At 38.7% G+C, this 22,621-nt stretch overlaps 3 protein-coding genes across 5 annotated transcripts; 2 read left to right on the top strand and 1 right to left on the bottom strand.

The window, feature by feature from the left end:
• Positions 1-8,199: 8,199 nt before the first annotated feature.
• Positions 8,200-10,695, top strand: LOC137726913 (pentatricopeptide repeat-containing protein At1g71420). Its single transcript, XM_068465864.1, has one exon. The coding sequence runs from the start codon at positions 8,416-8,418 to the stop codon at positions 10,687-10,689; it is 2,274 nt and encodes a 757-aa protein (XP_068321965.1). The 5' UTR covers positions 8,200-8,415; the 3' UTR covers positions 10,690-10,695.
• A 245-nt stretch (positions 10,696-10,940) lies between these two features.
• Positions 10,941-15,890, top strand: LOC137726914 (peptide chain release factor 1, mitochondrial). Of its 3 annotated transcripts, none has more exons than XM_068465867.1 (12): positions 10,941-11,078; positions 12,902-13,057; positions 13,163-13,263; positions 13,382-13,480; positions 13,569-13,752; positions 13,837-13,885; positions 13,969-14,047; positions 14,156-14,230; positions 14,302-14,379; positions 14,545-14,703; positions 15,335-15,430; positions 15,519-15,890. In XM_068465867.1, exons 2-12 carry the CDS (start codon positions 12,970-12,972, stop codon positions 15,711-15,713), a joined length of 1,203 nt encoding a protein of 400 aa, XP_068321968.1. In that variant the 5' UTR covers positions 10,941-11,078; positions 12,902-12,969; the 3' UTR covers positions 15,714-15,890. The 3 variants fall into 3 exon arrangements, with proteins under 3 accessions (XP_068321968.1, XP_068321966.1, XP_068321967.1); XM_068465865.1 differs by lacking the exon at positions 10,941-11,078 and adding an exon at positions 12,614-12,697 and having other exon boundaries at positions 15,519-15,889; XM_068465866.1 differs by lacking the exon at positions 10,941-11,078 and having other exon boundaries at positions 12,708-13,057.
• Positions 15,891-17,262: 1,372 nt separating this feature from the next.
• LOC137725397 (endoglucanase 9-like) lies at positions 17,263-21,158 on the bottom strand. The gene is made up of 6 exons (XM_068464063.1): positions 20,928-21,158; positions 18,791-19,294; positions 18,529-18,678; positions 18,117-18,228; positions 17,731-17,894; positions 17,263-17,589 (listed from the first exon to the last, which is right to left on the bottom strand). The coding sequence occupies exons 1-6, from the start codon at positions 21,156-21,158 to the stop codon at positions 17,263-17,265; spliced, it is 1,488 nt and encodes a 495-aa protein (XP_068320164.1).
• Between the last annotated feature and the right edge of the window lie 1,463 nt (positions 21,159-22,621).

The raw sequence follows: 22,621 nt of genomic DNA, 5'->3' as shown, positions 1-22,621 counted from the left end.
TAGCATCTATGGCGGACGCACGTGTGCTCCACAAGTCGGCCATGACAGCCTGCCACGCGCACCCAGGCGCCAATCATGGAAACTGGGCTTGGGTCCGAGTAGGGTCGAATCTAGGCTTTGGGTTGTTGGGTTGGGGTTAATATGCCAAGGGTTTGCGTTACATGGCCCAAATGTCTGGGTCGGTTATTGGATTGGACCTAGTTACTAGGTTGGGCATGGTTTTGGGTTGCAGGTCGGGTCGACCCAATTAGGCTCGCAAGTCGCACCCGCCGGACTCAAGGAAAAAGAAGGCTAGATCTGGAAATTTTGGTCGGGAAACTTCCCCAACTCCGTTTTGGGGTCAAAACTTAACCAAAACCAACACATAATATATGGTTTTAAAGCTAGAGAAACAAGGAGGAGAAATATACCTATCTTGTGGCCAATCGTGGCCGAAGTTGGCCGAAAAATGGCTTGAAAGCTGTCGGATCTCTGCTGGAATCTGGGGAAATCACCCATCTACAATAACTTTCCCCCATCAAGGTTATAGACAGTTCTAGATCATCATTAAAAGAGAATTTGGGGAGTTATAAGGCTTACCAAGGTTGGAACTTCAAGGAGCTCGTCAGGAAACATGGCAACGACAGTGGTTCGATTTAACTAGCAAATGAAGGGAAGATAGCGGGCTCAAAACTCTGTCCTTTGGTTCTATCGTACAATTAGGTAGTAAAAGGAGTAAGGTGAAGATGGTTTGGTAGTGAGGCTCATCAGAGTACGGCGAGGTGGTTTCTGCTTTTTTGTGCAGTGTGCACAGACATGGAAGAAGAAATGAGGGAGATCAGAGAGAGACAAAGGGCTAAATATGGCTGAGTTGGTGGTCCTGTGTATGTGTGGGTGTCGTCATTATTGTTGCAGAGGTGAGGCACGAGAAATGGGTGAGGGAATGACAGAAATATGAGGTAAAGATGAGAGGGAGCAGAGGCTTCGAGAGAATCTGAGAGATCATGGGGGGTAAGGGAGGAATGACATGGGGAAGAAAGGGAAGTGGGGTGTGGGCCCCACATGACAGAAAATTATTAAAACAATAAAAATATCTAACCCTAATATCTAGAATAGTGAATTGGCTACTTTGCCCCTCGACTTCATAGTTCTGTAAAAAGTTCATCGTAACTCCAAATTCAATTCGACTTGCACCCACACGTTCGTAGTGATGAGTACTATAAGAAAATACTAATAGAATAGGTCATATGTTACCCAGTACGAAGGTCAACAAAAGTCAATGATTTCGCCTTGAATGGCATTTTCGTAAATTCACGCTATAAAATTACAAAAACTGAAATATTTGGGGATAGGTCATTACACAAGAACAGTATCACAACCCCCCAATGTAATAGCATATAGATCTAAAACTCCTCTATATTCTTGGATTATGATTGAAGCTTAAGACAATATACCATGTGTAGCTATATTTGTAACATCCCACATCGACCAACAGAGAGGGGGTGATGTGCGTTATATGTACATGCCCACCTCTATATAGCACAAGGCTTTTTGGGAACTCACTGGCTTCGGGTTCCATTGGAACTCCGAAGTTAAGCGAGTTTGGGTGAGAGCAATCCTAGGATGGGTAACCCACTGGGAAGTTCTCGTCTGAGCTCCCAGAAACAAAACCATGAGGGTGTGGCCAGGGCCCAAAGCAGACAATATCGTGCTATGGCGGAGTCAAGACTGGGATGTGACATAATGGTATCAGAGCCATTATGTTGTTCGGTGCGAGTATGCCGACGAGGACGTCGGGCCCCTAAGGAGGGTGGATTGTAACATCACACATCGACCAACAAAGAGGGGGTGATGTGCCTTATATGTACATGCCCACCTCCATATAGCACGAGGTCTTTTGGGAACTCACTGGCTTCGGGTTCAATCGGAACTCCGAAGTTAAGCGAGTTCAAGTGAGAGCAATCCTAGGATGGGTGACCCACTAGGAAGTTCTTTTCTGAGTTCCCAGAAACAAACTGTGAGGGCGTGGTTGGGCCCCAAAACGGACAATATTGTGCTACAGCGGAGTCGAGACTAGGATGTGACAACTTTACCACCATTTGCAATTTTCACATTGAACACATGACCTATGTCTAAATGACTCTTGAGTCTTTTAACCAATCCCAAATCTATAAAATTGTGTGAGCTGCCCAAATCTATCAAGATTATGACTGGACAATTCTTAATAAAACCAGGAATTTCATAGTGTTAATAGATTGGGGTGTTAGAGTCCCAAATAGTGCACAAGCAGTAATTTATAGTTCATCCTCTTCGAAATCATTCTCTACCTCATTCTCTTTACCTTCCACATAGGCTTGCACATCAAGTAATAACAATTTTTTCTTTTCACAACTATGACCTTGAACATACTTCTCTTTGCAATGGAATCAAAGACCATTCTTCCTACAATGATCCACCTGTTCTGGGGTTAATCTTCTCACACTATTAAATCTTGATCCATTTTCAGCTACATTATTAGTATTTGTCGATTGTAAAGGTGACCTAAAATTAGGCTGAATCACAAGAGGTTTATAGGAAGATTTCACCTTGAGATCAGTAAGCTTGTAATAGATTTGTTGTGCAAAAAAGCTGAGGCTTCAAGAGTTTCACATTGTGTCTGAGTTCTGCCTTTAGTCCCCCAGTGAAACAAGACTTCAGTAGTGATGGATTGATATCTCTAGTACGATTTGCCAGGCATATGAACTCGATCATATAATCACGAAGAGTACCCACTTGACGAAGTTTAACCAATGTCTCTGCTGAATTTTCCAATTCGAAGAGGCTAAATTCTTGACACTTGACTTTTGTAAATTCCTCCCAATTGAGGTAATTGATTAGACATCGCAGCCATTGAAACCATTTCAAAGCTTCCCCTTCCATGTGAAAATATGCTAACTTGACCTTTTTCAAATCCTCAATGTTGAAGAACTCAAAGTAATGCTAGGCTTTATAAATCCACCCCAATGGATCATCACCGTCATTGAATTGAGGGAAGTCCATCTTCAAGAATGATGGTTGCGATTGTTGCTGGTACTGATGGCTGCAATCTTAATTCTTGAAATTGGGAACCAATTAGGATTCAACCCATCTTGCATATGTGGATTTAATGTAGTTGCCTATGAAGATTCTCCCACAAAACCTCCATTGCCACGCGCCACAAGCGACTGCAGTTGAAGGAGAATTAGGTCGTGAGACATCTTGAATTCTGATCGCAATTCATCTTGTGAGGACTTGAACTCATTGAATTTGGTTTCCAGATTTGAAACCCTAGCTTCCATATTTTTCCGCGATGCTTGATGCGTCATACAATAAGGAAGGATTGAGAGGAACGAACGACTGGCTCAATACCAATGTTAGAACCTAGCTCCACATCTTCAATGGTTGCACAACAAAGGAACAATATTATTTCATTGAATGTTGAGCTTTCCTTACAATTTGCTATTTATAGGGTATTTCCAACTAACTAACTAACTTTTGAACATCTACCACACATCTGTCATTGCAAGATCATGCCACTTGGCAAGTATCCTAACACTACTACCACACTAGGATATATATTCGACTAGATTTTGAACAAACACTTAATAGGTTGTACAAGATTGGTTGAGGTTCACACATCCATTGGATTTCTCTAAAATCTCATCTTACTAAATATGAAAAACTGCAAATTTGTAAAGATCATTGCACCTTCCATTAGTTTGAAATCTCTTGAAATGTTTACTCTCTCCGTCTGTGAATGGTGGCAGACTAGTGAGGTTATTTATTATTAGCTCATGTTGCGTGAGGTGCCTTTCTGTGATTGGTAGCAGACCAGCATTTCCAACTTTTTCACAGCAGGCTAAGTTTTATTAGATTCTTGACACTGACTCATGGTTTTTGGCTCACAGATCTCTAGGCAAGACAAGGCCGCGCATAATACTACTTCTATGGTGACATCCACATCCCATTTTCCTCACAAACTGAGGCCCGCCCCTATACCAATTAATAGTATAAAACGCTCTCCAAATTCCATGGGTTTATCGACACCTAGATTTTCATACTAGTATCCACCAAACTATCCCCCAGGTGATGTGTTTTCTCTTTTCTTTTGTTTCGTTTTCAGACTAGTATCCACTGAATTATATTGGCTTATTTGATTTCATGGTTGCTAAAACATTCTTTTTTATTTAGAGCCCACTCCCCTTGGTGTAGGTATGGATTACATTTCAATGGCAACCATTATGAGGATAGTCGAAGAGATATTGGGGCAACATTGGATACCATTAGTGGCACTACGTCACGTCGCTACGATATGAGCAACCAAATATCTTGTTCTTCTTACTAGAATTTAATATGAAGATGTCTAGGTATCAGACCTTTTCCATGGGTAGTACTTCTGATAAATTATCAATTTCAGTCTACTTCACATTGGGGCATTGGGTAAATGGACTAGTTTGTTTTGTCGGTACTTAGTATGCCAATTCATAGGTGTACCCAGGTATGTATATTTGTTGTGCTTCCTATGTTTAGACTTGAGAAGTGGTAGTTCTATTTGTTGTAGTTATTGTAGTTTCATTATTTAGTAGTACGATGCTTATCTTCAAAGGGCTGACGGTGAACTTTGGAATTCGATAGTTCGTAAAAAGAACCCTTTAAAACTTCTTTACATTATTATCTTCTTAATGTTGGAATTTTTTTCATATTTGTTCTTAATTCTTGTATATAATCATGGACATTTAAATCAATGTTTGATGTTCCATTTAGATTGTGAGACTCGTACATTGTGTTCTAAATAACAAGTAGGAGACGCAATTTGGTCTAATGTGCCTATGTATGCAATCCATGTCACATGTGGGCTCAATATCTATATGTCGTGATCCCATATTTTGTTGTATTAGTAGTGTGTATTCTCTATATAGAACACAATGATGCTTGTTAGATATTTTCTGGTTGGTTTATGATCTGACTTACGGACCAACTGACTTGACAAAACTCAATAAGACTTTCAAAGGCAATAACATGTCTAATTGTGCTTTGATCAACGAGTGAAATTTTCTTCTTTTCCATACCTTTATGCTCTGCAAAGTAGTTACAATTTGTTAGTTTTGTTCTATACATGCTTCATCCACCACTCTTAAGTCCAAGTTGAAATGGTTTGTTTCTTCCAGTATTGTAAATGATCTGGATGACTTAGAGTAACAGAGTTTAGATTTCTGCTGCTGCCATTCTCAATATTTTGATTGCTAATATGGACTAATATGGAGGTTGTGTTTTGAAGTTAGGTATAGTCAATTTAATGAACTAATATGAAGGTTACATTATGGTAGACGCCGTGTTTTTCTCAAATGAGTGATTGCACTGTAAGCTCCAAAACCTACAGAAACACTACCATGACAGTATCAAGGAACTGTAAGCTCCTTGATGTTGATGTGGTAGCTTTTCTGTAGGTTTGGATACCAAAGTTTCCATATATGAAATATTTCATTGGTTACCAAGCATCTAGGTGTAGAAGCATGGTCCTGTTGAAATAGCACCATTTGTTAATTTGTGCGTATTTTGTGTGGGGTTTGAGGGTTTAGGTTGTTTATTTAGTATTTGTATTCAAATTAGCAGTAAAGGATCTGGTTTCTCATATGGGCTATATATTTGTTGCAGATACATGTCGAATGGACAATGCCAAGAGTGAAGAGGTATTGTTTTAAGTTGAAAACAATTTAAGTTTAGGTTGGTTTGTTAAAGGATAAAGAGAGAATGGTGGGAAGCACAGGAGTAGAACCTTGCAATGTTGATTGCATTATGAAACTAGTGTTAAATCATGGTGGTCTGATTTGGTTATTTGTAATCAAGTCTAGACTGTGGTTTATAACTTGGTATTACCCTATTTACTTGTGTCTAATTCTGTTTTAAGATATACTTTTGTAAACACGAATATTCCTGCGATGAATGAGACAATAACACGTGTACAAAATAACATTTTGTATTAATTTTGGGGTTACAATCTCTTTTACAATTTGATCCTCTGATTCTATGTTCGTAGGGTATAGATTTGTGGATGCGATGTTGATCCAAAGGGTCGTCGAGGCTTGGTCTAGGGATGAATAGTGGTGCAAATTTGTTGATGTTGTTGATCCAAAGGGTCGTCAGGGCTTGATCTTAGGAATTTGGGAGGTAGGATGCTTGAAAGCTTTAGAGTTTCATAGCTTCAAGGATTTGGGGAATTATCTTCCAATTTGGGAGTAGAGAAATGTATATGTGAATTGGTCCAATGAAATGAATGAAATTCGCTTCTATTTATAGAATTTTTCAAGGCCTAATTTTGAATATAATATTTAGATGAAATAAATCATTTATGTCAGGTGTTGACACATGTCCTATTTGATGACTTATACAATTTTTTTCGATTTTTCGTTGAGTTACACGATACGTGTAAAATTTATGTGACACGTGAACGTTGAAATTTTAATGCATTGGTTAACATTTATTTCACCAAAATTTTGATGTCTACAACTTTCATTTCATTTATTTCATTGGATTTTTGACTTAATGCAATCTCCTGTAATTAGTTGTGTTAGCCTTTTACCATTGTCTTGTATATCTTCACAAAAGTATGAAGACCCCAATTACTATGAGTGGCCTCAGATGTGTTGTTTCCTGTTTTATTTGTATTTGGTGGACGGTCTTACTTGGGTTGGTCATTCACTTATATTTATTAGCTTTTGGCTTTCTCAGGCAGTGCTACCGTTGATTAAGAATTTGAGCTTTTGGTGTGAGTATAAATTTCTTGTCCATTTCAACTTTTTGACCACATTATGTTGAAGGTGATTCATGTATTAACGGAACATAGTAACTTATGATAAGTAGTCCCTGCCTGTTAAATAATGTGGTCTGGATATGTGGTGGTTTGTATTAGGCATCGTTTGGTACGGAGGATTGGATTGAAATGGATAATTCACAAATTTTAAGGCAAATTGAAGGTAGCAGTGAATGTTTATTTAGAGGAATTAGTAGAGAATTGGACATGAAGAAAACTCATCCCTTCCAGTCCTAACATTTTGGAAAGGATTGGAATGATAAGTTTCCTTCATGATTGTCCATGTTCTACCCTCTAGTTGGTCATAATTTTTTTCATTTCTCCCTTCAACGTCCCTTGAGATCAGGAGCCATCTATTCCAATCCAATCTTACTTACCAAATGAGCCCTTGATGCGGTGCATATGTGTGGGTTCTCTAGCATTATTCTTTCTCCCTCCTCTCTTCCGCTGCCGGAGGCATGGTGTCACTCCCTGGCACGATTGGAGTAAAAAGCATTTACTGGCGTTACAAATGAAATGGATAGGGCTCCCGTGTGCTCGTGGCAGCCCCACTTTGCAGAGAGGCTTTATGGTAGGTTGCCTGCAAATGCGTTGAAAAGGTAGAATGGGCAATTATCAGACAACATGTGTGGTGTCACTCCCTGACCGCATGCTGTTGATTTTGGATTTTGGATGTCAAAGCATGCATTCACATGAGTGTACCAGATGTGCTCATGCATTCCTTTTTAATCAGAAGAGGATTACGTAGAATGGTAGAAAAACACGTCCTTAACCCGTGCATAACATGCGCACGCTTATGTCACTAGAAGAAGTATCGTTTACATACGATGCTTCTCTCTCGTACAAATGACTATGTTATTTGATGACAGCACAATGATAGGATGTTTGTTAAGATGTTATATTGAACTTGATGTGGCAGGTTCTCCAATCTTGATGGCGAGTCTTTATTGGTACAGGTGAACCAAGGAAAGCATTATCATCCATCCCTGTAACTATTTTCAATCAGTAAAACCTGATGCTACACTTTTATCGCACCGTTGTTGTAAAATTGTGAGAATGAATGTCTACAGTAATGTAATTGTTATGTGATGTTTTCAAAAGGGTAATAGTAATGTAATTGTTGTTGTGTGAAGTTTTCAAAAAGAGCAATCATTTCACTTTTTGGTTTGTCATGAATGTGATTCTATATAAAGAGCATTCTGTATGTGATTACAATACATAGCAAAGGAAAGAAGTGAAAACAATAATATCATTTCACTTTTTGCAATCCTTTAGTGTTATAATTACGAAACTAAATAGTATGATATTTTGCCTATTTATAACAACCGTAAGCTTTTAAGCAAAGAATAATTATGGGACATGATCAATGGTGGTTGCGGTTTCAAGGTTCTTGTAACGTTTTCCTGACCACATTGGGTGCAAAAGTAGTGCAATTATGCATACATTCCAGCAAGACACTGATCGGACTAACTAACGGAATAGGATGTCATCATAATAATCCAACCCAATAACAACGGACAAGGAGCTTGCTTGTCGGTGCCGTCAGTGGCTTTGCTGACTACTTGGGAGGTCGAGGTCAAGGAGGAAGCCGCACACGAGCAAGTGTCATGTTACGCCCATGTGCTCTCACCCTCGCGTCTCGCATCTCTCATCGGACAACCTTCACCTCATCTTTCACCCTGCTCGACGTGCAAACCAATGATAATGATCTGCTCGGTCAGGTGCGGGTTCTCGCCACCCGCGGCCACCTCCAGGAAGCGCTCTCACTCTTCTACTCCCTTCATCCCCCACCACATCACTGCCCCCAAACCTACGCCACTCTCTTCCACGCCTGTGCCCGCCACCGCCGCCTCCAAGACGGCCTCTCTTTGCACCGTTACATGATCGCCCACAACCCCATCCACCCACCCGACCTCTTTGTCACCAACCACCTCATCAATATGTATGCCAAATTTGGTCACTTGGACTACGCCCACCAACTGTTTGATGGAATGCCCAGTAGAAACCTTGTCTCTTGGACCGCTCTCATTTCCGGGTACGCCCTATGCGGGCAACCCCAAAGGTGTTTGAGTTTATTTGCTGGCATGTTGGTTCATCACCGCCCCAACGAATTTGCTTTCACCAGCGTGCTCAGCTCACTCCCGGAGAGTGACGGTGTTTATGGTCAGCAGGTACATGCGCTTGCTTTGAAAATGTCTTTGGATGCTTGTGTTTACGTTGCAAATGCTCTTATTACTCTGTACGGCAAGATTTGTAATCCTGGAGGTGTTTATGATGCTAGTAAAGACGAGGCGTGGAATGTGTTTAAGAGCATGGAGTTCCGGAATCTTATATCTTGGAATTCAATGATTGCAGGGTACCGGTATCGCGGACTTGGGGCTCAAGCTATTCATCTTTTCATACAAATGTACCTTGACGGAATTGGGTTTGATCATGCTACACTTCTCAGCGTCCTCTCATCCTTATGCAGAAGCAACGGCCTTGATGATAATGTGGTTTCTAAGTTTTGTTTCCAATTGCACTGTCTCACGATCAGAACCGGGCTTATATTAAAAATTGAAGTTGCCACTGCGTTAGTTAAAGCTTATTCAGATGTTGGAGGAGATGTTGCGGACTGTTACAGGCTTTTCTTGGAGACAAGTTGTCATCGGGATATTGTTGCATGGACTGGCATCATAACAACTTTTGCAGAGCGAGACCCTGAAGAATCACTCTTCCTCTTTCGTCAATTGCGTCGTGAGAACTTAGTTCCCGACAGGTATACTTTCTCAATTGTTTTGAAAGCTTATGCAAGCCTTGCAACCGAGCGCCACACCTTGGCAGTTCATTCACAAGTGATCAAAGCTGGCTTTGAGTGTGACACAGTACTTGCAAATGCCTTGATCCATGCCTATGCTAGGTGTGGCTCCATTTCCTTGTCTAAGAAGGTGTTTGATGGAATTGAACTTCGTGATGTCATTTCGTGGAATACAATGATTAAGGCTTATGCCTTGTATGGACAAGCTACAGAGGCGTTGCATCTCTTCTCACGTATGAACGTCCAACCTGATCCTGCCACCTTTGTTTCTCTCCTCTGTGCTTGTAGCCATGCTGGACTGGTAGAAGAAGGAACTCGCATCTTTGACTCCATGATTGAGGTATATGGTATTGTACCTCAACTTGATCATTACGCCTGCATGGTTGATATTCTTGGTCGAGCTGGACAGATTGTTGAGGCTGAGGAGCTTCTAAGTCGAATGCCAATGGAGCCTGATTCTGTAGTCTGGAGTGCACTCCTCGGGTCATGTAGAAAGCATGGAAAAACACCGTTGGCCAAGTTAGCAGCAGATCGACTGAAAGAGCTAGCACCAGACAATTCATTAGGTTATGTACAAATGTCAAACATGTTTTGCTCTGACGGTAAATTTGGTGAAGCAGGCCTAATTAGGAAGGAAATGAAAGGGTCTAGAGTGAAAAAGGAACCTGGATTAAGCTGGATTGAGATTGGAAATCGGGTCCATGAGTTTTGCTCTGGAGGCCAACATCATCCAGAAAGGAACGCTATCTTCAGGAATTTAGAAGAACTGATTGTGCGGTTAAGAGAAATGGGTTATGTTCCAGACACAAGCTTGTCAGTGCATGATGTGGAAGAGGAACACAAAGAGGAGCAGTTGTACCATCATAGTGAAAAGCTAGCTTTAGTATTTGCTATTATGAATGAAGGTAGTTCAAATTGTGGTCGGACTGCTATAAAAATAATGAAGAACATAAGAATCTGCGTGGACTGCCATAACTTCATGAAGTTAGCATCAAATCTACTTCAGAAAGAGATTTTTGTGAGAGACTCAAACCGGTTCCACCACTTTAATGATGGAATATGCTCTTGCAATGACTACTGGTAACAAACGAGCAGAAGTAAACCACACTGGTTGTGCCTGATTTGCCAGCATGCTCGATGGATCATGGTTCAGTTGTGAATGGTTCATGCAGATGCTGTTGATACTGAATTTTTTTCCCATGATTGCTGTTGATCATTTGAGCCAGTGTCAACTTGATAGGGCTTGTCACAAGGCTGAGTATTAGGAATGTCGTGTCCATGACTTATTGCTGAAGACAAGGTTGATTTTGAGCTGGTCACAGTGTTAGACAATATAAACCAGAGTCTCATCAAGCAAAGCAGAAGGTTCTTTTTGTCTGCATTTTACTATGTCATTTTGAGCTAGGGTTCTGCCTGCGATCTACGGAAGTCAAATCCACCAGTCCACCCGCTCAAAATCCAGCGTATACAGAGGTCAGGTCCTTTAATATTTTCATAATTCGTTTCACATTATTTGTTTGTGAATATATATATATATATATATATATTTCACTTTCTTTTCAATTTCTTTAAAGAGTATATCCAGAGAGAAAACTATTATTTGCTCAAATTCACCGAATCTCTAGTAGAAGCTCCCTTAAATGGTTCCTTGATCTCTCTTTTTTGGTTGAATTCCTTGTTGGTTTTGATAATTTTTATGAGATTTTTATGGTATGTTGCCATTCAACTTAGGTAATCTAGGCGCTTGGCCTGGGTTTGGTTTGCTTTAACATCTTGGGATACCGTGACCCTGTCTCGATTAATTGTCTGGAAGTTCTGTTATTTCACCATAGCAACCTGGTTATTTACAGTGTTGCTGTTATGATCCAATGACAGTGATGTTAGATCACTTTATGTGGGGTGCCTTTCTGTGATTATTGGCAGACCAGCATTTGCAACTTTTTCACAGTTAAGTTTTGTTAGGATTCTTGTCACTGACACATGGTTTTTGGCTCACAGATGTCTGGGCAAGACAAGGCCTCGCATAATACTGCTTGTATGGTTTCCATGGGTTTATCGACACCCAGAATTTCAGACTATCCCCCGGGTGATGCGGCTGCATTCACTTTGGTCTACTAATGGTGCTCAAGCTAGTGCTCATGCCAGTATAGGAATTTCCGATACTCCAGAGCATTATAGAATTTCCGATCAATTTCGTTGAAGAGGATAATAAGCAAATACAAAAACACAGCACATAGCAGACATGCCAGACCAGCCTGCTGCCTCTGATTTATATTCTACAATTTTCACTATGTTATTCTCATCAGAAAAGCTAAATTCTCAAAATTTCCAATAGCTAGCTCTGCGCAATCTACATTATTGACAAGTTTTAAAAACAAAAAAAAACCAAAAAAGTCATTGTAAAACTTACGAAGAAAGAGAATGGATGGACCATTCGGCCCTTCCAATTCATAGATGCGGATCTCGGATCTATGAATGTGATGTTCCCTGAGAAAGAAAAGAGAAACGAGTTTAGACAAAAACGAGATATTCTTGGAATTATCGGGTATGTTGTGCCCACTACGTGTCCGATTTCCCAATGGTCCAATAAAAAGATACAAATTTGTGACGTATAAACCACATTTACATCTCATTTTATGTTTTCGAAAAAATGTAAACATAAGTTCCATTTCAGGGGAGGGTTGTAAATTTGAAATCTCATTTATCTTTCCCTCGTTGACTAAAGGAGTCCACCTCCTAAAAACATATAAAAGTGCAAATATATATATATATATATATATATATATATATATATTTTGTTTTTTTATTTCTTTTGACTAAAAAAATGTCAATTAGTCGAGCCCACTCGTGTGGACCAAACAGTAACCTAGGTTAAGCTTAAGCCCACTGCTTGTTCCTTCCTGCCTGTTCCTTCCTGGTCTTAATCGAGCCCACGGCTTCGTCTTCTAATTTGCCTTTCTTTACAAACTAGACAGTGCAATACAACAACTCAACTCAATCACTCGCAAGTCGCAAGTCGCAAGTCGCAACGCAAGCACTTTCCCACAAGCTAAGCTGATTTTATCATTTGCTTCTTTTGCTTTCAGTCATAGGTGCTTCTTTTTGTTACTTTTCTTAATCTTTTTGTTTTTTTTATTAATTTCATTTCCGGAAATTCCGTGGGTTAATTAATTAGCAATTGTTGGTTGGCACGGAGATTATGAATTCTTGAAATTGTACCTTTTTTGTTGTAAAATTTAATCTCTCCTTAAACTGTCTTAATTCGTTGTAGTGTTCTTGTGTTATTCGAATTTCAGATTTACTGCTACTTTCGTTTGGATTTGTTCATACTAAAGGGGAGGGGTTTCTGGAAGGGAGTGTAACAATGAGAAGCCGAGTGTGGCGTAATTTGGTCCGACCAGCAGTGGCTGCCTTTTCCCATCCTTTTCGAATTCTTCGTTCATTCTCAACGGGTTCGTTTGCTGTTTCTGTTAGCAGTGATACTTTCTTCTTCGATGTTGCTTTCTTTATGTTTAATTTAGTTTTACTTTTATATAAATGAAAAAAAAAATGAGCAGAATTGGAGCCTGATTTATCTCCGAAACTTATTAAGATCATGGAGCAAAGGTTATCGCATATCGAGCAGAGGAGTGGTTTTCTTCACAATCTCATTAACCAGGTTTACCTATGTCGTTGACTCTGTGTTTGCCGAATTATAGTTATATGTAGTGTTTGACTTAAGAACAAAAAACAAATTTTGGAATTGAAATGGTGTTGGACCTTTTGCTTGAAGATAGCCTGATGCCTCGGCAGAAGAGTATGCAAGGGCAAACAAGGAGCTACGGAAACTCAGCACTTCCATGGACCTTATAAGTCGTCTAAGAGCCACAACCAAGGTACTGACATTAGAACAAAACCTTCAACATAAACTGTTATCCTTGTGCAGACAGAACTAAATCATTTGTTTGCTTCTCTACTCTGTAGGAGATTAATGGTTTGAGGACTCTCATCGATGAATGTTCTCAAGAAAAAGACATGCTTGATATGGTAACTACCGAATTGGATCAAGCCATCCACGAAGAAAGAAGGCTGCACAATTTGTTGCTCAAGTCCCTGCTTCCTAAGGATGATGCTGATGAGAGGGATTGCATATTAGAGGTCAGAGCAGGTATTAAGCACCTGCCCAACAAATTTTTATTCCATTGTATGTCTTTTATTTTTTTATTTTTTATATGACAAAAGATTTCATTAGGAACTGGTGGGGACGAGGCTTCTTTGTTTGCAATGGACATATTTAAAATGTAAGTTTGTATAAATAGTTGTAAGTTCTTGTATGCATTTTCTGTCGAGAGTCTCATCTTGTGCGTATAACAAATAACCACAGGTATGATAGATTCTCACAAAAGAAAGGCTGGAAGTTTGAAGTGGTGGATATAACTGAGTCTGATCTTAAAGGATATAAGGTGTGATGTCTGATTTTAACTCACGCATTTCAACAGACCCAGTTTGAGCTCGATGCTTTAAACACCTAATGTATGCAATGCTACGTGCTAATCATAACGTCTTTCCAGGAAGCTACTGCAGCGATCTCAGGAGCTGATGTTTATGGGAAACTTAAATTTGAGAGTGGGGTTCACAGAGTACAGGTTTGCCTCCCACCTGCTCAATGCAGTACTTACAGTTGCCCGCAAAAATACTGACTATGTTGTTTTGGCAGCGAGTTCCTGTGACAGAGAAGTCTGGACGTATTCACACTAGTGCTGTTTCTGTTGCTATCCTTCCTCAAGCTGATGAGGTTCTACGTGCTAACCTTTTTAGTTGGAAGACTGAATCTAACATTTATCTATCGACATAAGTTTCTTGTATTCACTGTTTGACATCCGGACGTTTTGGTTATTTGTGATTTTGCTTTCAAAATGATATTATTTTTTCTGACCATATGTATATGGGATTGCTGCAGGTAGATGTCCACCTGAGGAACGAAGATTTGAGAATTGACACGTATAGATCTGGTGGTTCAGGTGGTCAACATGCAAATACAACTAACAGTGCTGTTAGAATAACTCATATTCCAACTGGCATGACTGTAGCCATACAAGACGAGCGATCCCAACATATGGTATTACCAAAACCTTTTTCAGCTAAATTATAGTTTTTGTATCCTTGAGCTTAAGATTCTTTTTTCTTTTGTTATTTGGAGTTGATAATTTTCCTAGTACAGTTTTATTAGAAAAATCTAGTGAAATACAATAGGAGTTTTTTCCTGAACTATGTATAAAATTATAAATGTATATCATCTGTTACTATATCATTTTTTCACCGGCAATAACTTATTCTAAACATTGTTGGTCACTTTAGCAAATTAGATGGAGAACTACAAATTCGTATGTCCTTCTTTTATTCCCTAAACCCTAAAACCCCTAAGCTGACATTCATCGTAGCCTGAAACTTGAAAATTTCACAAATTGTTCTCCCAACGTACCCCGCCTTCTCTGAAGCACCCATGCCTAAATGATGTCACAAATATTTATAGGTCAAAGTGGGCATGGGCAACTTTTTTTGTAATCATACTCATTCATTGAATTCTTTTGCAACATCCGTGATGTACAATGTATGATTGTTGACCTCCATTACGTGAGCATTCTGATAACGTACAGGCTAATTATCTTTTTTGGTATTTATTTATTTTTCTTCTTGTAGTCCTTGTTCTTTACTATATTTCTCGTTTCCAATTTTGGGGGTCCTTGTAGAACAAAGCCAAGGCACTTAAGGTGTTGTGTGCAAAGCTTTATGAGATAGAGAGGTCTAGACTTCACGCCAATCGAACAAAACTTCGATCTCAACAGGTACGCATGATATGATGAATTTTAGTTGATACAATTTGGTTTGGCTTTGCTTTCAATATTGATTTATGGCGCTCAACACATTGAACAGATTGGTAGTGGGGATAGATCTGAACGCATCCGTACATACAATTTTCCTCAAGGACGTGTAACGGATCACCGTGTTGGCATCACTCATCATTCGATAAATGATGTGATGCAGGGAGAGAATCTGGATGTATTTATTGATGCCCTTCTTTTGCAAGAAGAAATGGATGCAATTGCATCTTTCAGTTCTTCGCAGTGAAAGTATGATGACTAGCAATAGTATACTGTACCATTCTTTGGTGCTGATATATTAACTGTTCTTGGTGAACAATATCTTACCATGCAGTTAAATCCTAATACTGTATTTTTACACGCTAGTTTTTATATGAACATTCGTGGATTTTTGTATGCAGATAAATCCTAAAACTTCATTTATTGCTCTAAAAAGCCATGCAGCTCCCCACAGCAGCTCATCGTGATTTTGTTTTTACCAAAGTGAAAAGGTCAATAAATTAACAAATTTAAACCGCCCAGCCACTAGTATTATAGTGTGGTGAAATTTCTCAGTCACTTGAGGCATGCTAAGAGGTAACTCACAAAAACTAAGATTTGTTGGGTTCAACGCCTTAATTAGCAATGAATGATTGTCCTTCATTTCTAGGACTCAATGAAAAATGTTTTAATTGGATTGAAAGTGGGTAATTAAAACGACACTGTTTTTTCTAGATCTTAATTGAATTGTATTCACTTCTTTTTTTTTTTTTTTTTTTTTTTTTTTTGAACAAACTATATTATCTACACTATGAGGAATGAGATGGGTTTAGCTTCACAAAGGGTTAGCAATAATGTGGTTCGAATTTACTTTTGGCGTGAATTGAACCTAAGACCTCTCATTTACAAGTGAAAAGAAATACTAATAGACCATAGTACTAAGAGAAGTCCAAATTCTAGAGGCCATTCCCAGTTGAATCAATTTAACAAGTCTAGAGTCATCCAAAGAGTAAAATAACAAGAAGTCCAAATTCTAAAAGAATGCAATACTTCTCTCAGTAGTGGTGTACTGGCGTCTGCTTTTCTTAGTAGTAGTATATACTTTCAATATATTTGGAAAGTCCAAATTCACAAACGATTGCAGCCTACTATATATGATGGAAGATCACAAAGAAGTGTTCAAAACACATCTCTGCTTTCAACTTAATATTGAATATGAAGTGGGGGATTTTAAAGCCTCATCTGTTATTTATTCGTTCACATTAAAGTAAATTGTGTCCTATTACGAAACTTCTTCCTTTCATCTTCTTTGATAGTTGAACAAGTTCTCCAAAAGTTTCTAGAGGATATGTAACCTCTTACTCTCCACACATTGAGGTAGCCTGTGGTGTGAAGATTGAAATGATTGTTACCTAGGACAGCCATCAGAATGACAAATTCCACTCGTAGCTAGCTAGTTCTTAACATATAGTTAGATTTTGAGATAAACGGGAACCATATAGAGAAGAAAAGAAAAAAGAAAAAAAAAAACAAAGAAAGAAAGAGAAACTCTTTGACACTGAGTCTTAAAATTCAAATGCTTAAATCTTATAAGCTGCTGCTCATTGTGAGCCTAAGATCATCATCTAATTTTTCAACTAAGGTCATCATCCAATTACCACATCAAACTAGGAAAGAGGAAAACACTGAAACATCCCTTCCATTTCGTGGTGAGATACACACACACACACACACATAAATATATACCCCTTTGGGGACAATAGATAGTTGTTTACAATTAATATAAAACCCCTGATTAATGAGGTCTCCAATCAACTTTATAAGCTCCCTGCAAAGTATGCCAAGGGTCCTACAATAGCGCCATTTATGTACGTTGCAGGCTCCGAGTGACTGTAATCACTGCGGTCATCTGGGAACCCATCGTTCTGGTTTGGACCTCCAACAACGGCTCCAACTAGGATGTTAGGGTTTGGGTTTAACGAATAAAAGAATGGTTGGAAACCACCATCACAACCTATGGTCTGAGGATGGCTTGCCAATGAAGGCAACGAGGATCCTCTGTGGTGAATTCTCTTGGGATAGTAGGGTCCATACCCTACCATGTAGGACATCTTCAGAGGGTTTACCCCTAATATGTAGTCCACCTAAAAATGTCAATAAAAATCAGCCCCTGTATAAAATGATAAATGATTGAACTTAAAGTAAACACTTAGATGATAATTAACATAATAATTAGTGGTTCAAATTTACAGTTTGACACTGTCACGCAGGATTAAGTGATGTACCTGTTGTTTTGCAAGGTTTCTTAAGGTCTTCGGAGTGACGACGAGGGTACCACAGTTGAATGTGAGCTTTCTGACAGCCATGTACTTGGAATAGGTAGTAAGCAAGAATGTTATTGAGGTTACATATTGGAGGTTACTTCCAGGCAGCTTATATATGAGCCCTCCTATATTTTAAACGAATATACATGGTTAGAACACATTTATTTTACACTACTCTCTCACGGAAAAACAAGGGAAGGAAGAATGCACGAATAACCATTTTAGATTGCTAATAACAATCCTACTATAATCTCCGTATTCTATATTTGAATCCATACTTACTGAGAATTTGGCAGGTCAAAAATTGGCTGAAATGATGAACCACTAGTGAAAACAACTATGTTTACCTTGTGTATATTGAGTACTTGAAGAGGGTGAGTTAGGCAAAATCCGACACATAAATTGCTCAGCTTGTTGTTTATATGGCTCAAAGTTTTTGTCGTTGTTCAACAGTGCCCTCTGAGAAATATATACAGCATTTTGTTAGAATTTATAAATTTATAATTAAAGTAAGAATAATAAAAATTAATTTGAGGCCTTTTGAAAATCATTTTAATTTTGAGTTTTCATCTTTTAGTATTTTGAAAACTGAAAAACATTACCAAATACATTTAACAAATAAATTATTTAGTTTTCAAACAAAGTGAAAACAAATGTCTGAAAACTAAAACGAATCGTTATATATGAAATGGGCCCTTAATAGAACAGTTGTACTGAAATAAGGTGGAAAAAGGTTGATGATGAGTATAGAATTTGTACCCTTGATAATAAAACATAAGCACCAGCAAATTTGTTGTCCCAGCTGAAAATGTCTGTTGAATCACTAGCTCCCAAGGATTTCATAAAATTGTAATAATAAAGTTCATTACTTGCTCTAAAAAGCCATGCAGCTCCCCACAGTAGCTCATCCTGAATTTATTTTTATTTTTTTACCAAATTGGAAAGGTCAATAAATTAACAAATAAAAAATTGACGCAAAATCTAGCAAGGATAAAGAGGATCCGGATTCTATGTTACCTACCTTATATCCAGAATATGAGCAATAAAATGGGCAGACTGCAGATCCAAGTGAATCACTGTATGCCCCTCGGTACTGAATTGCAAACTGCATCACATTCTTGGCCGTGTTCAACAGCAACTTTGAGTATTTCGGATCAACCTTCCGGAAAACTAAAGAAGCAGCCGCTAATGCAGCGGCTGTCTCTCCAGCAACGTCCGAGCCCGGGTTGCTTGGTGAGACTGAGTACACGGTTCTGAGCGTGTCCATGTCTTCTGGCCTCTCCCAACATTTATGGTCCATGTTTGGGTCACCGACCCCAACATAGAGTTTACCGGGCGTTTGCCTAGCACACTTTAGAAGATAATCCGTGGCCCACCGTATCGCTGCCCGGGTTTCTGTTAACTGGGTGCCAATGCGCTTGCCATATTCAAGTGCTCCCCATGACAGCATTGTGGTGGTGAATGCCATTGGGAAGTTGAACTTGACATTGTCTCCAGCGTCATAGTATCCTCCAGTTAAGTCCACCTGCAAAATTGATGCAAATATTTTCATATAGGTCGAAGGTTCATGTTTGTCACCAATCAAATTTTGTCTACACAATAATATTTGGTACACGAGACAAGTAACTTCTCATTCCAATGAAACACTCATGACTTTTTCGTAATTTCATTAGAATTTTGAAAAGATTTGGCTTTTTATTTTGTGTAATAGGATATTATTAATATGATATTATTGTAAATCAATTACATAATATTAAACGTAGAAAATATAAAACATATAACAGTGCATTGCGTGATTAATTTGAAATATTGCCACAATACACATACTTAATAAATTTACCTTGTACAAACATAGTAGGTAAAAAAGAAGAGGAAAACCAAAGTGCTTGTTTTCATTACATTCACTGTTCCTTTTCTTTTTACATCTTTTTCTTTGTGAAGGAATCATGTGACCTTCCCTACTTTTGATAAAGCTTAGAGACTAAATTCAGAAGATTTTATTTGCACTCATATTTTTCTTTCTTTTTGTTCATATGCTTTGCACGTGTCTATCATCTTTGCACATATATAAAGCAAGCAGCAAAACGATCAGTTGGTGATACTCCAAGCATTATCCATTGAAACAATATTTTCGGATTAAAATTTCAAATCACATGTAAGAGCATATATATATGCTTCACACCCCCCCTTAATATATACACTGTTCTAAAAATTCATGTATAGACGTTAGGTGGCGGCAAGCCACCATTTCGATTAATCCTTAGATATTTGAAAATTAAGAAATAGCACATAGATCTACCTAGGCACCCACTAAGACTGCTTAGGCGCCCACCAAGACCACCTAGGCACCCACTTAGACTATCCAGACCGGTCTAGACACTCACCTAGGTCGCGACTCCCACTTTGATAGAAAATATATAACTTTCATTTTGCATTATGTTCTAATATTCTATTTTGAAATTTATGTATTCCAATGCAATTAAGTATTTTTTAGGTATAAACAGACGCTTATATATACGATATATAATAAATTTACTTCAATCCTCCTAACCATCTAAATGCTAGGCCCTAGCCTAGCTAGCCCCATCTTTTAGAACTTGAATATATATAGGGAGTATTTTTGCTTACCATCATTTAGTGTCATGTATGCTCACCACCCTATTTATCACCGTTATATGAGTTTGAATTTCGAGATTCATGTAGTGGATAAACACAAATCTTAAAATTCAAACTCATCTAACGGTGATAAATAAGGTGGTGAATATACACCACACTAAATGATGGTGAGCAAAAATGCAATATATATATATATATATAACGATTGCCTTAATTTATTAAAATTTATTATTTATCAATAACTTCCCTTTGACCTAAAAACACAGTTAAGCCTTTTAACGTTCCCTACCCCATTGCCTCCATCCACCACATTGCCACTGATCGGATTTCTCACATGTATGCGGCTGACTGTACCATCACCTTCTCTTTCCCTCCCTAACTTATAGAGAGACCACATTACAAATAGTGCGAATAGGTTTGCATGCATGAAGGGTAATGCAATATTCCAGAAATTGACCATCTATAACGAACTAAATTTTAAAAAAAAAAAAAATCATATAAATCAAAAGACAATGCAGTAATTAAGTATATAGCATATTTACATTTGCCAGACGACCATCGGAAAGCCCAGAATTGAACCTCCATGTGATTTGTTGGGCAGCACCGGCGGGGAGTCTCCCTGACCTTTGTCCCTGAAAGAAGAGTATGGACTTTGCCAGGGCCTCTCTGTAATTAGGGTTGCCTGCAGCTTGGATATGGACACTACTACTAATACTACTGCCCAATATTACAAAGACGGAGATGAAGAGGGTTAGTGGTAATCTCTTTGCCATTGGAACTTAATTTTTTTTTCCCAAATGTAAAAATTAAGCACCCAATGAGTAATGCGATCGATTTTGAGATTAGTTCATGACTTTGTGCCGATTGAGATGCCTTTAAATAGGAGCGGGAAAGACCAGTCACCATGCCGCAAATTCTGGCCTTTTGTTCTTCCTTCGCTCCCCCTTCTTATTTTTATATATATTATATTGTTATATATGGGATTAAATACAACATTATGTTTACACAGAAGCGTGAGATTTGAATTTAAGCCACACTACGTATAAGTTAAGCATACTGATTTCATTTAAAATTGATCATCCTCAAAATTCGACATTAAGATCTTACTTACAAATAAAAAGACATGCTACTATACAATAGTGTTAAGTGAAATATGATATTTTGGTTTAGGTTAGTTTGTTTTCCCTTCTCCCTAAGATTTATAAAGAGGAAAAAACCGTAGCTCATTGCATAGTTATTCAACCTTGATCTTCTTTTCCATGCACCCGCCAAAAAAATCAGGCCCGCCGCCCTATGCACACCAAGATTTATATAGAGTAAATTCCATTACGGTTTTTTATTTTTATTTTTAACAAACGATATTATCTACATAAAGGGGGTTTGAGTGGAATAAATCTCACAATAAGCTAGCAATAATGTGATTCAAATTAATCTTTGATGATAATCGAATCTAAAACCTCTTACTTATTTTAAATAAGAAGTCCCATGTTTTTTTCACATAAATGATAAGTTCAAAACTTAATTATTTTGGCCAGTCTTATGCATGGTTTAGAACAAATATTCCACCCTTAAATAGAAGATTGTTTATAGAAAACAAAAATTAAGTTATTATTACTCATTTTATTGGTAGTGTCATGCATAATTTTTTTTAACAAAATTACAAAATTAGTCGACTCCAAATTGAGTGCAACACTACTAAGTCAAACATGTTAAACCATTTGAAATTATTTCTTTTGTTTTGGGTGGTAAACCCACCATTGGCTCATTAAGCATAATGTCACATCCCGGCCCGGGCCGGACCACTTCCCGGGCCAGCTCCACCACCGTAGCACGATATTGTCCGCTTTGGGCTTACCATTCCCTCACGGTTTTGTTTTTGGGAACTCACGAGCAACTTCCCAGTGGGTCACCCATCATGGGATTGCTCTAGCCCCCTTCTCGCTTAACTTCGGAGTTCCTACAGAACCCGAAGCCAGTGAGCTCCCAAAAGGCCTCGTGTTAGGTAGGGATGGGAATATACATTTAAGGATCACTCCCCTGGGTGATGTGGGATGTTACAATCCACCCCCCTTAGGGGCCCGACATCCTTGTCGGCACACCACGGCCAGGGTTAGGCTCTGATACCAATTTGTCACATCCCGGCTCGGGGTGGATCACTTCCCGAGCCCACTCCACCACCGTAGCACGATATTGTCCGCTTTGGGCCCCGACCACGCTCTCACGGTTTTGTTTTTGG

This window comes from Pyrus communis, chromosome 2, assembly GCF_963583255.1.
Source record: "Pyrus communis chromosome 2, drPyrComm1.1, whole genome shotgun sequence".
Lineage (NCBI taxonomy): Eukaryota > Viridiplantae > Streptophyta > Magnoliopsida > Rosales > Rosaceae > Pyrus > Pyrus communis.
This window is presented reverse-complemented; position numbering and strand designations above follow the sequence as displayed.